The 13914-nt window shown below is 31.3% G+C and overlaps 1 protein-coding gene across 1 annotated transcript; it reads right to left on the bottom strand.

Moving 5' to 3' along the window:
- Nucleotides 1-410: 410 nt before the first annotated feature.
- LOC145305859 (uncharacterized) lies at nt 411-11778 on the bottom strand. The gene is made up of 17 exons (XM_080147685.1): nt 11725-11778; nt 10446-10552; nt 9912-10029; nt 9213-9404; nt 8402-8673; nt 6855-7134; nt 6014-6285; nt 5654-5920; nt 4977-5252; nt 4608-4889; nt 3926-4207; nt 3559-3840; nt 3158-3439; nt 2599-2878; nt 2015-2293; nt 1707-1897; nt 411-858 (listed from the first exon to the last, which is right to left on the bottom strand). The coding sequence occupies exons 2-14, from the start codon at nt 10529-10531 to the stop codon at nt 2719-2721; spliced, it is 3051 nt and encodes a 1016-aa protein (XP_080003811.1). The 5' UTR covers nt 10532-10552; nt 11725-11778; the 3' UTR covers nt 411-858; nt 1707-1897; nt 2015-2293; nt 2599-2718.
- Between the last annotated feature and the right edge of the window lie 2136 nt (nt 11779-13914).

The following is a 13914-nucleotide window of genomic DNA, read 5'->3' as shown; positions in this document are numbered from 1 at the left end:
CTAGAAAAAAATACACCCAGGACCATTTTTTTTCTTGGGTGGTTTTAGACACTTTTATTTTTCGATTTAAGACTATGGGTGGTTTTAGACAATTTTACTACCATCTCTAGAGGCTAGGGAAACAGCCGCTGGTATTAATATGAAGTAAAATAATTACATATGTTCATCAGTAGCACAACAATAACAAGCTGTCGGCGTTTTTAACATAATTCTCGTGGTAGGAACTAATTACAAAGCTAAGAAAATCAATTTATAAAAATATTTAGGCAACTATTTCTATTTTTATCAATGAAAATGTTCTATTCTCTGATTAAAATAAATTTGTTTAACATAATACTTTAATCACTTGATAACCATCAATTATAAAAATGCTACTAAGTTAAGAAAATCATGTAATATTACAATTTTGGGTATCTGTTTTCACTTTGGACCAAGATGGGGGATCAGGGTGAAAATTGTATTCAGTTAATATTCTCCAAGATTCATCTTCTTTAATATATACATGTTCTATATATCTTATTTGTCCACTTGAACTAAAGTTGTATAAGATAAAAAGATTTTCTTCATGTCTGTCCCCTCGCCAAAATAATCTGCTTCCTATACCTGTGTCTCCTTCAGGTACTTTGAATCTGTACATGCCATCTTGTAGCAGTCCATCCTCGTTCATTTTATGTATGTACTCAATATTGTCTTCAATGCTATGAACTAGTACAAATGGTTCTTGAGATTTTCTATATAGATTGACTTTAGCTTCGTTTCCACTCTTGTCACTATATACGGTTTCTCCAAAAGTACACGTCTTGTAAAAGTTAGATTCTGTCTTTTCAATTTCATTGAAGTCTGGAATGTATTTTAAACCTAAACAAATATATATTAATCTATTAGATTGATGATGGAGATTAAGAAAATACAATAACTTTAACTAAAAATAAAAATAAAAATCGTGAGTGCAAATAAACATCCCTGAAACAGTTCAAATTAAAACAAGGGGTTTTATAAAAAATTGTTACAAACTTTTTAAGAAAATTGTTTTAGATGTCACAAAGGACATGCAAATGACGAAAAAGTAATAAAAAACAAGGATGACAACATCCATAAAAGCAAATCACTGAAACGGTAGGACAAAAGGACATTAACACTTGTATAGTGTCAGAACTGAATAATCAGAATATAAAAGTATAAGAGTTGAAGCAAAATTGTCAGTAAATTTGTTAAAAAACTGCTTGATACAGGATAATGTTTATGGACATACTTACATTTTTAGGACTTGATTATAGAGTTACTTTGCTTATAATATTGTACTTTGTTGTCCCAGGAATCAATATACCAAATATCAGATCAAACGGATAATTAGATCACATAAAAATTTGTTGTTAAAAAAGTAGAAAAATCAACATGTTTAAAATGGACATTCTAGAAATGATTATAGAGTTGCTTTCTAAAATGTACCTAACTACTACAGGAATCACCATGCAACGTTTGAAATCGATAGGACAATTCTAACATGCCTAAATTAACGGAAAAAGCTATCTGTCTCGGACGACCCTAATTATAGAAAAGCGTCGCTTTTAAAAATTTGAATTCATAAAAAATTAAAATCTTTTGCCTTTTTTCCAAAAGGCTGAAAAAATGTAACAAGTCTACTTTATCTTTATTGTTGAGTAGTTTCTCTTATATTTTTTTTTGATATACATAATGATTCTTACCTAGTTTGTTAGCCCAGTCTGCTTTGACATTAAGGGCAGCAAAGAAAAATCCAGAACAAACACTCTGGATTGCTTTCTCTACAATTTTCATGTCTTTCTCAAAAAGATTTGTTTCCTCGTCATCTTTCTTCTTGATGTCAGATGAGAAAATGAGTTTATTGAAAGTCAGTTTAAGTTCCAAGTATTTTGACCTAATAATAATGATATATTTAAGAATATTGTAAATTAAAGGTGATATTGTAAACTATTTTAGTTTCATAAAAAGCACAAATATATCTAAATAGAATGAATAAACCGTTTATTATTACCTGCGGCTTTTGATTCTCTTGTACTCCTCAAACAAAGGGTTCCAACTATTTTGACATTTCTCTTTGTAAATTTTGTTAAAACCTGTGAAGAAAAAATCTTCGTTAAAGTCTTTCAGACCTTCATCTTTCATACCATCCTCTATACATTTCTGGACTGCAATGTCTACAGTCTTCATATCTTTCTCATATTTCTTTTCCTCATCATGTTTGATCTTGATATCTTTGTCAGATGAAAAATTTGAATTTGTATAGTTCAGTTTGAATATCAAGTACATTGATCTAAACAATAAGAAATTAGGGATATTAAATATATTATGTTGTACAATCTGATATCAATAAAAATAATGAAAGTAAGCCAGTAAGAAATACACTGCTATAAATGCTGAAATAGACACAATACCACAAATTTTAATAACAAAAAAGTTAAAGGCAAAAAGACATTTTAGGTAAATGAAAGGGGTGTTTTAATTACAAAAAAATGTGATCAGTTACAGCCAACCTAACTTTCTGCTGAAAATAAGCTTTTAATTTTAAGGTAAAGAACAAATATATCATAACAGAAAGTTTAATTTATTTAAATACACCTGCGACTTTTGATTCTCTTATACTCCTCAAACAAAGGGTCCCAACTATTCTGACATTTCTCTTTGAAAATATTTGTAAAGCTTTCATAGAAAATATCTTCCTTTATATCTTTCAGACCTTCATCTTTCATACCATCCTCTATACATTTCTGGATTGCAATATACAGTCTTTATATCTTTCTCAAAACGTTTCTTTTCCTCATCTCCTTCCATTTTAATGTCTTTTGGAGATGAGTGAATGAGGGTAATGAACGTCTGCTTTAGTTCCAAGTATTTTGATCTAGGTAATTATGATATAATCGAACACAGTAATAGTGTCTGACTGATTATGACGTAACAAAAAAAAATTAGCCAATGGGAGGCCGTTATTGACCAATGGTAAAATTTATAGTGGCCTCTCATTGGCTAATTTTTTTGTTACGTCATAATCAGTCAGACACTATTACTGTGTTCATATAATCAAGTATGGTGTACATTTAATTTGAGAAAATAAACTTCTTTAGTTTTAGAAAGAAGAGCAAACATAGCTAAACAGAAAGAAAAATATATCTAATTATACCTACGACTTTTGATTCTCTTGTACTCCTCAAACAAAGGGTCGCAACTATTCTGGCATTTCTCTTTGAAAATTTTGTTAAAGCTTGAATAGAAAAAATCTTCGTCAAAGACTTTTATACCTTCATCTTTCATACCAACCTCTATACATTTATGGATTGCAGTGTCTACAGTCTTCATATCTTTCTCAAGAAGTATCTTTTCTTCATCACCTTTTTCTTTGATGTCCTTTGGAGATGAATGAATGAGGGTTATGAACGTCAGCTTCAGTTCCAAGTATTTTGATCTAGAAAACATTAATGAATTTAGAATTATATGTTAATTAAAGGTGACATAGTGAACTATTTTAGTTTCATAAAAAGCACAAAAATATCTAAATAGAAAAAATAATCAATTTATTAATACCTGCGGCTTTTGATTCTCTTGTACTCCTCAAACAACGGGTCCCAACTTTGCTGACATTTCCTTATGAAAATCTTTTCAAAGCTGTTATAGAATAAATCTTCATTGAAGTCTTTTAGACCTTCCTCTTTCCTTCCATCCTCTATACAATTCTGGATTGCAGTGTCAACATTATCTATATCTTTCTCATAAAGTTTCTTTTCCTCATCACCTTTCTCTTTGATATCTTTGTCAGATGAGAAATTAAGTTCTATAATTTTCAAGTTGAAATTCAAGAACATTGATCTAAACAATAATATAATAACAAATAATTTTTACTTTATAGCATAAAATGATTAATATTAACAAAAAGGAATATACAAAATCATACCTACGGCTCTTGATTAGTCTGTATTCCTCAAACAAAGGGTCCCAACTATGCTGACATTGCTCTTTCAAAATCTTTCTAAAGCTTCTATAGAAAATATCTTCACTTACATCTTTCAGACCTTCATCTTTCATGCCATTCTCTATACAATTCTGGATTGCATTGTCTACAGACTTTAAATCTTTCTCATATAGTTTCTTTTCCTCATCACATTTCTCTTTGATATCTTTGTCAGATGAGAAATCAAGTTCTATAATTTTCAGTTTGAAATCTGAGTACAGTGATCTAATCAATAAAAATTTAATATATTAAGCCATTTATAATTTACAAAGCAAACTTAATTTTAAAGATTTATTTTAATATAAATTGTTTTGACTGATATGATGCTTAGTTTGATATCAAAGTAAAATAATCAAATTATTTTAAAGTTGATTTAGGCTTTAGATTTTGAAAAGACCTGCAAACTTCAAGTTTAATTATTCAACTGGTCAAGATAGATATGATTTTTCACATCATTATCAACAAATTTTTAAAAGTCTTCTTTAGTCAGTGCTTTGTTGGAATTTATTACTTAAAATTTCATTTGATTGTTTAAAATTCTGATTTGTTTAAGACATTGTATTCAAAGATTTTATTTATTCATTATCATAGATATTTATTAATGTAAATTTCTAAACTAATGTACCTGAGGCTCCTAATACGACAGCATTCCTCATACAATGGATCCAAACTATTTTTGCATTTCTCCTTTAAAATCTCCATAAAGCTTACAGAAAAAAAATCTTCATGAAAGTCTTTCAGACCTTCTTCTTTCATACCATCTTCTACACATTTCTGGATTGCAGTGTCTACAGTCTTGATATCTTTCTCATGAAGTTTCTTTTCCTCATCCCCTTTCTTCTTGATATCTTTGTCAGATGAGGAAATGTGTTCAACAATGGCCAGTTTAAATTTCAAGTAGATTGATCTAAACAATAAAAATATTAAATAGATTATGTTGTACAACATAAAATCAACAATAATAACAAAATACAATATAAGAAATTAATTTTACCTACTGCTCTTAATTTGTCGGTATTCTTCAAACAAAGGGTTCCAACTTTCTTGGCAATTCTCCTTGAATATCTTCATAAAGTTTGTATATAAAAACTCTACATTAAAATCACTGAGACCTTCATCTTTAAGACCCTCATCTAGAAATTTCTTGATTGCGATGTCTAGAGTCTTCAAATCTTTTTTCATGATTTCTTTCTCAACTCTCTCCTTGGATTCTTTTTTGGATTCATCAATTTTTCCTGTGAAAGTCGGTTTGAGTTCCATGTATATAGGTCTAAATAATAATTCAATGAACTATTTAGAAGTTAATAAAATTGAAAAAAAAGAACTAGAAAGGAAGGAAAAAGTGGTAAGGAAAAAATTGCAAAGGGAAAAAAAGGAAAAATGAAAAAAATCTGTAATTATAAAGTAGCCGTCAGGCTGACATTGTTATAAAATGGTCAAACATATCCTATAGATATTTAAGGTAATTCTACAAAAGAAAAGAATAGTCTAAAAAGCAGTCAAGGAGCGAGGTGGCTGCTAATGTTATTAAATGGACTAAAATAACCCATAGTAAGAGTAGTCTTCGCTAGAAACATCAAACCTTTATCTTTCATAGAATATGAGAAAATCTAACTTACTTATACAGAAAGACCCTAGCTATAGAGCAGCTTGCCCTTTTAAAATGAGTACCTAATGCTCTTAAGTTTAGTGTATTCCTGTAAGACAGGATCCAAGCTGTTTTGACATTTCTCCTTATATGTTGTCATAAATCTTGTGCACAGAACATCTTCCTTCAAGTCTACCAGACTATCATCTAGAATTGATTGTATAGCCTTGTCCACAGTCTTGATATCTTTCTCAAGAATTTTTTTTTCCTCATCACCTTTCTTCTTGATGTCAATACTAGTTGAGTGAATGTGTGCAATGTAATTCAGTTTTACATCAAAGTACATCAACCTTAAAAAATAAAATTAAAATCATGGAAAACATATAAAGGTATTATTTTTAGTTGCATAACATGAAATAAATGATACATTAAGTGCATCATACCTACATCTCTTGATTTTACAGTAATCCTCATATAGAGGGTCCAAATTATTTTGGCACATCTCATTGAAAAGCTGTGCAAATCTAATACACAAAATTTCTTTACTAAAGTCTTTCATATCATCTTCTAATTGGCTCAAGAGAACTGGAAACTGATTCTTAATATCTAGGATGCTTTCCTGCTTTGTAAGGTTTTCATAATGTTCAATGCTCACACAGAATTTCATAGATTGCTCTCCATTTGAAACAAAGCGTTTGAAATCATTTGACCATCCCTGCAATATAATCAAATTTGGAATAAAAACTTGGAATTTTGACAATCTTATAAAAAATTAAAATTCTTTTTTTAAAGGAAAAATCTATTACTTTATTTAGCACATTTGTTATTGTTTCATTGCATCATCTTAAACATATCTTATTTTAAAATTAGAATATGTATAAGGTAAGAAAGATTTTGTTTTAGAAAATCAATTTGATCATTTGGAAGCATTCAATCTTGCAGTTCAATTAGTTAATTGTCCATAGATATTTTTTTGGAACTAACAATTACTATCTCAGTCTATCTGTAATGCAATTGGATGCAAAAGATACTGGATAAACTTATAATATATAATTGATGCTTATAAACAAGGTGTCACCATCGCTGAAAATTGTATTATGCAAGAGCAAGAATTTAGTTGTTTATCATATATACAGCTGAGTTTTTTTCTACTAATTAAAACTTTTGTTTACTATTTAATAAATCCAGAGATTACATTTCATAATGTAAAAAAAAAAATTTGTCCATTTATCTTATGTTATCAAAGTTTGAAATAAAAGTATTTAATGTATTATAAAAATTAACCTGGTTCCAAAAAGAAATGTCTGGTAGGAACTTGTACTCTGTTGTTTCTCTCCACTCCAGATCATCCATAAAAGCTTCCCGTTGGGTCTCTTTTGAACTATTACTTGTCATCAAAGACTTGAAGAATCCGAAGCATACAGTCTGGATAGAATCCTCGGCAATTTGGAAATCAGTCTCAAGCAATTCCAGTTCATGCTTTATAAACTTATCTATGTCTATTGCAGGTGCTGTTTTTGGAAGATTTAGAATATATGTGCACTTGATGAAGAAATACATGGCTCTATGAAAACATTAATGTTAGAATATTTACAATTTCAGTGAAATAAATATAACTTAATAGGATCATTGTTAAAACGAAAGGAGAGTTGAGAGGCTCATAAATTTAGATGATTCTAAAACTGGAAACATCTTCCTGTAGAAAAAGTTTGAGATTTTAGTTAACTTACTGCATGCCCCATAAAAAAGTATTATTTTGGGTTTACACCTCTAATTTCTTAATGTATCATCACAAATAGCATATGCTCTTGTTCTCTTTTCTAAAATTTAGCTCTAGAAACCTCCATTGTTATTGTAGGTAAAATTTAAATTCTCATATATGCTTGTGTGGAAATGTATAGAGAACAAGGAAATATGCTACTTTTGATGATACAATAAGACAAACAAGCTGTAAACCCTTAAAAAACTATTTTATGTGTCATGCGGAATTTAGACGGATTGACAAACTTACAAACAGACAGACATTTAAACTAGGGGGCACTGGACGTCCATTGTGTCATAGATTTAAAAAAGGATATGAGAAAATATTCCCACGCCAGGCTACAATTGAATCAAGACAAAAGTAAGTTCCAAGCTCTGGGACCTATGTATGGTGAAATTAGACATAAAACCATGATGATTCCAGGTAAAACCAAAATATTTCAGCGTGATCTTTTTGAGAAAATTAGATTTGAAAATTTCAAGTTCAATTTTCTTCCCTAGGAGTTACCGCATATTTATGAAAACAAAAGCAAAGATTATTTATTTAAAATTTTGAACAAGTTTGCTTTTATAAAGTTCTTCATAAAACCACTTCTGAAGGGAGTTAATTGATGGCCATTTTTGTCAGTTGCTTTGCTAATGTCACGGAAATTCAGCCTTAAATAAATCATATATAGAGAGGTTATATGAAAGACTTTATAAAAGCAAAGTTGTTAAATATATAAATAGATAGAATAGGAAATTCAGCCTTAAATAAATCATAGATGTATGTATAGAGCGGTTTTATGAAAGACTTCATAAAAGCAAAGTTGTTAAATATTTTAAATAGATAATCTTTGCTTTTCTTGTCATGATTATGCGGTAACTCCTTGGGGATAAAAATTGAACTTGAAATTTTCAAATCTAATTTTCTCAAAAAGAACCCCATGAAATATTTTGGTTTTACCTGGAATCATCACATCATGGTTTTATGTTTAATTTCATCATACATAGGTCCAAGAGCTCGGCACTTACTTATGTCTTAATTCAATTGTAGCCTAGGGAGTGTTCTATAATAACAAAAAACATACCTGACATCCCATATATAAATGAAAGCCCTACATAAAGGTTCCCATGACTTGGCACACTGATTTTTGAATATTTTCAGGAAGAATTCAGTAAGATTGCTCTTTGAGAAGTCTCTGCGATGGCCTTCGAATTCAGCTACATGATACTGGAATTTGAAACTCCATTCTTCTATGCCGACTTTGGCCATGAAAGCAATGTATTGTCCCTGAATCAGTTTACATCCGGATATGTGGCTGAGGTCAATTATCATGTTTTCTATTTCAGTAATCTGAGCCTAAATATTAAGTTTAATTTAGACACAAATTCTATATCATATAATAGCGGCTTCGCCCCTAGCCTCTAGGGGCTTTGCCCCACGAGGTTCGATCAAACCAATTTTTCGTATTTTAGATTTAAAAGAAAATTTTAAAAATTTACAGAACAAGAAAGAAAAGGATAAACATATGATAGTGAAAAAAAGAGAATTTTGATATGGCCCTTCAGAACATTGCTTTTTATTCTTCTCCATACTAAACTTCAAATATTTATAAACAAGTTAAAGGTTTTTGATAAAAAGAATTTTTTTTTCAAAAAACATTTATTTATTGCAAAATACAGGATGTGGAAAAAGCAGTAAGGAGAATAAGTAAAAGTAATGTGATGGGGAAGTTAATGGCAAGTGGAAGGTAAAGTGAATTATCTGCATTTTCAAAATAATCAGCCCACCTCTTACTTAAGACAGAAAGAAGGACAGAAATCCACAATTACTTGTTGAAGAATACAATTGCTACAAAAAATACTAATAATTAGTATAAGGATCAAACTGAATTATACCTGGACTAAATGAATATCATTTTTCAATTCCTGCATTCCCCCAACTTCTTGTTCCTGCAAATCTTTGTAGTTTGGGTCAACAATTTCTGGGGAGTCTACAAATTCTTGATCTTCTTTGCTAGCACTATTCTTCAAGCCACTAACCTTAGTTTTCACTCGAGATACATAATCATCAAACTTCTTGGCAATACTCTATAAAGAATTGCTTGAAAGGGGTTATATAACAACTTTCCATACCTTATTAGTAGGACTAGTATTATAAATTCTATCCATACATTTGTAGTTAGAAAACCTATAGAAAAGCTATAATACAAAGTAGCTTGATGTCTGTCTGTCTGTCCCTTAAGATCTCGGTAACCACTGAACTGATCGGATTCTACTCTTCAGGGAATATACCTACTGGTCCTTTGGTGGTTTTAGGCTATTTTCTTGTGGCGTGGGACACCCCCAAACCCCCCAAAAGTAAAAAATCCCCCTCATTTTTTTTAATAATGGAGAATGAGATGACGAAGATAAAGATCCTCAATTTTTTTTTGATGATGCAGATGAAGATCCACCACATGTACTACATTTTTTCTAATTACCTCTTAGGGCAAAGCCCCTAGAGGCTAGTGGTGAAGCCACTAGTCTTTATATAAAGACATTATTGCAATTCTATTTTTAAAAAGTTAATTTATCACATTATTTAAGAACTTTAACCTTTTGAGCTTGTTTTGCATAAAAGTTAGAGATTTCGATAAAGCCCATGCCGATGCATTTAGCTCCAGTTAAGCCACCAGCCGGAATCTCACCAATGAACTGTGCAAGTCTGTTAATCCTAAAATAATTTGAATATCTAGATACATGTTATAATATGACATATTATAGTTGACTTAAGTTTGTGAAAATAAAAAAAAACAGCCTTTTCAATTAGAGGTAAATTTGAAAACTTATTAACAAGACAATCTAACAAGAAAAAACAAAGTTGGATTTTTAGTTTTTGGTAACCAGAAATTGTTTTAGAGGGAAAGACATACAGATAGATTAAATAGTATTATAGCTAAGTAAAGAGTGTAAAAAGAAAAGTTTCTAAATCAGAAGACCAACAAGTACAAAATTAAAGGCTCAAGTACATGTAATTAAAAAAAAATATGGCAGCGAGTAATACATGTTTCACCCCAGACAGACAGTTAGACATTTTAAATTATAGAGTAGGATTGCTTCATACATAAATAGGCTTTAGAAGACACCTACCTATCAGCAGTTTTAGCCACCTTGGGAACATGTTTGGATACAAATATCCTGTTCACCCTGAGGTGATTAACATCAAGAATACCCATTCTCCTTGTCCAGCAAAGCTCCTAGGAACAATGGTGAAAATTTCACATTTATTTATGATATTTTATATGTTGTCTATGGGGCCGTGAAAATCATTTTACTTAGTTTTATAGATACTAGCGGCTTCGCCCCTAGCCTCTAGGGGCTTTGCCCCAAGAGGTGATAAAAAAAATTAAGGCAAAATTCGTTAAAGGACCAAGGAAATCTTAAGCAAAAAAAAAAAAAATGGGGGTGAATTTTTTCTTTTTGGGGGGTTGGGGGTGTCCCACCCCCCAAGAAAATAGCTTAAAACCACCACAAGACCAATAGGTATATACCCTGAAGAGTAGAATCCGATCGGTTCAGTGGTTACCGAGATCTTAAGGGACAGACAGACAGACATCGTTCTACTTTGTATTATAGATAAAGACAGGATGTTTGTTAGTTTACTTGTCTATCTGTAGTGAAGGATTTCGCTAACCAATGAACCTATATAGTTCTCCTTTACACGGTCGCTTCTCATAGGTCCTGGGAAGGTAAATAATTATTTTTGGGCAAGGCGGCGTTAGCTTAGAAATATGAATAAAAACAACTGATCTTAACTTAGACAAATTAGATGTCTCTAGGGGCATAGCCGTTAATCCTTATAATAAAGTAACAGGGTGTCTGTTTGTGTGTACTGAAGGATCTCGCTAACCACTGAACCGATCAAGTTCTCCTTAACAGGGTAACTTCTCATAGGTCCCGAGAAGTTTTATAAATACTTGGGGGGAGGATACCACCACCCTCCCAGGAGAAATGACAAAAAATCAACAACAAAAATTCGCCTACAGACTTAAGAGACTTAAAAGAGACTTAAGAACCAAAAACAAACAAATATTTAAAGTGCTACTAGAGGCCTCTAGGGGCGTAACCGCTATTAAACATTAAAGTAAGACAATATAGGGGGAAGGGGTTAATTAACTATATGTCCTAACCCCGTGTTGTATTGTATCAACCAATAGCATGGAAAATATTAACACAGCCAAGCCGCTACAAAAGAGCAGAAAACAATTTGCTAGCAGACACAAAAGGTCCCCAACACTGTATCCAGGTAGTCATCTGTGTTACAAATAAACAAAAGGTGGCTTTATGTACATCAGATCATTTCTAAGCCTATCACTGTAGAAAACTTATTTTAAAATTATACATTAAAAATCTCTGTAGAATACATTACCTGTGAGTAAACAGGAAAGGTGGTCTTTAAACTATCCAGACATTTTACATCATAAACTCTGAAAAAACAAGAATGACAAATTCCATAAAAACGAAGCACTGAAATGGTAGGACAAATGAACATTAACACTTCTATATTGTCCTGAATAATATATGTATACAGGATACTATTTGAAGACGTACTTACGTACTTTTTAGGACTTGTTTATAGCGAAGCTTTGCGTTTAACATTTTACTATGTTGTCCTAAGAATCAGTATTCCAAAAATCAGGTGAATAGTATATTTGTATCACGTGAAAAATTAGATGCTGTGAGTATTGGTGCAAAAAATATGACGTAACAAAAAAAATTAACCAATGAGAGGCCGTTATTGAACAATGGTAAAATTTATAGTGGCCTCTCATTGGCTACTTTTTTTTGTTACGTCATATTTTTTGCACCAATACTCACAGCATCGAAAAATTAGTGTCAAAAAAGTGAAAACTGAGCACGTTTTAAATGGACGTATGGACTTTCCTGCGGTGATTTTAGAGTTGCTACGCCATTACAGATACATCTTACACTTTCTTTTATATGGTGGGGGTAGTCGACCCCACTATTTTAATTTTAGTTTTAAAAAGAAAAGAAAAGAAATTTTTTTTTGTCTAGGGGGGGGATTTTAAATCTTTTTAGGGGGTCTGGGGTGTCCCACCCCCCAAGAAAATAGTTATAAACCTTCCCGGGACCTAAGAGAAGCTACCCTGTAAAGGAGAACCTGATCGGTTCAGTGGTTAGAGATATCTTTCGCTACAAACAAACAAACAAACAAACAAACAAACAAACAAACAAACAGACAAACAGACACACAGACAAACAAACAGACAGACATCGTTCTACTTTGTATTATAGATGTTGGAATTGCCATATCAATTTCAAACTTTACAAGTTGATTCCTGTAATAGTTGGGTACTATTTAGAAAGCGTATCAACTCTATAATCGTTACCAATAAGTCCGTACATCCATTTTAAACATGTATATTTTTTTACTTTTTTGACAGCAACTTTTTTTTATGGTGTAATTATCCTATTCATATGGTACTAGGAATTATGATTTCTAGAACAATAAGATACAATATTAGAAGCGAAGCATCTATAAAATCAAGGCAAAAATATGAGTGTCCTTAATTAATATCTTGTATTTAGACAATTTTACACTAAAATTACATACAATTTTATTCAGACCTTCAAAATAACATTCTGCTTTTTAAGTTCTGACACTCTACAAGTGTTAATGTTCGTTTGTCCTACCATCTGATTTTAAAGCTTTGCTTAAATGGATGTTGTCATATTGTTTATTCAGCAAGATAAAAAAACAAGTAAGAGAGAAAAAATGATAATGAGAAATATGGAAATAAAACAACAAGAGTTAGAAATACTATAATTGTAGTGTAGATGTGTTTTTGAATATTATTGAAAGCTAAGCTTTTCTATAATTAGATTCGGTCCGTCCGTACGGCTGAGACGGGTAGCTTTTTTCGTTAATTTAGGCATGTTAGAATTGTCCTATCGATTTCAAACTATATGATGATTCCTGTAGTAGTTAGGTTCGATTTAGAAAGCGTAGCAACTCAATAATCATTACCAGAATAACCGTACGTCCATTTTAAACATGTTAATTTTTTTTACTTTATTAACAACAAATTTTTATGTGATCTAAATAAATAACTCTATAATCAAGTCCTAAAAATGTCCAAAAAACATTATCCTGTAGCAAGAAGTTCTTCAACAAATTTACTCACAATTTTGCTTTGGCTCTTATAAATATTATATTTTGATTATTCAGTTCTGACACTACACAAGTGTTAATGTCCGTTTGTCCTATCGTTTCAGAGCTTCGCTTTCATGGATGTTGTCATCCTTGTTTAATATAAATTACTGTTTTGCTGTATCTATTTAATTACATTTCAATGCATCTTTGCGTGTTTACAGTCTTGTTTAATAACAAATATAAGCTAAGAGAATACATTTCGCCCCCATCTAGAGAGATAATTCATAGGGGCGCAAAGCACTTTTTCTAGGGGGGGAACATATGATTTATAACATTTCCTAAACCTGAACCGTGGTGTGCGAAGCTTCTTGTCTTAGGGGTTAAGGGACATTTTTGACACCCCCCCCCCCCCCCCCGACAGGGAAAATTTGGTTAAGTGGAGGG

The sequence above is a fragment of the Acartia tonsa genome, chromosome 14, assembly GCF_053477335.1.
Source record: "Acartia tonsa isolate MP-2025a chromosome 14, ASM5347733v1, whole genome shotgun sequence".
In the NCBI taxonomy this organism is placed as follows: Eukaryota; Metazoa; Arthropoda; class Copepoda; order Calanoida; family Acartiidae; genus Acartia; species Acartia tonsa.
The sequence above is the reverse complement of the archived record's forward strand: the minus strand, read 5'-3'. Positions and strand labels throughout refer to the sequence as shown.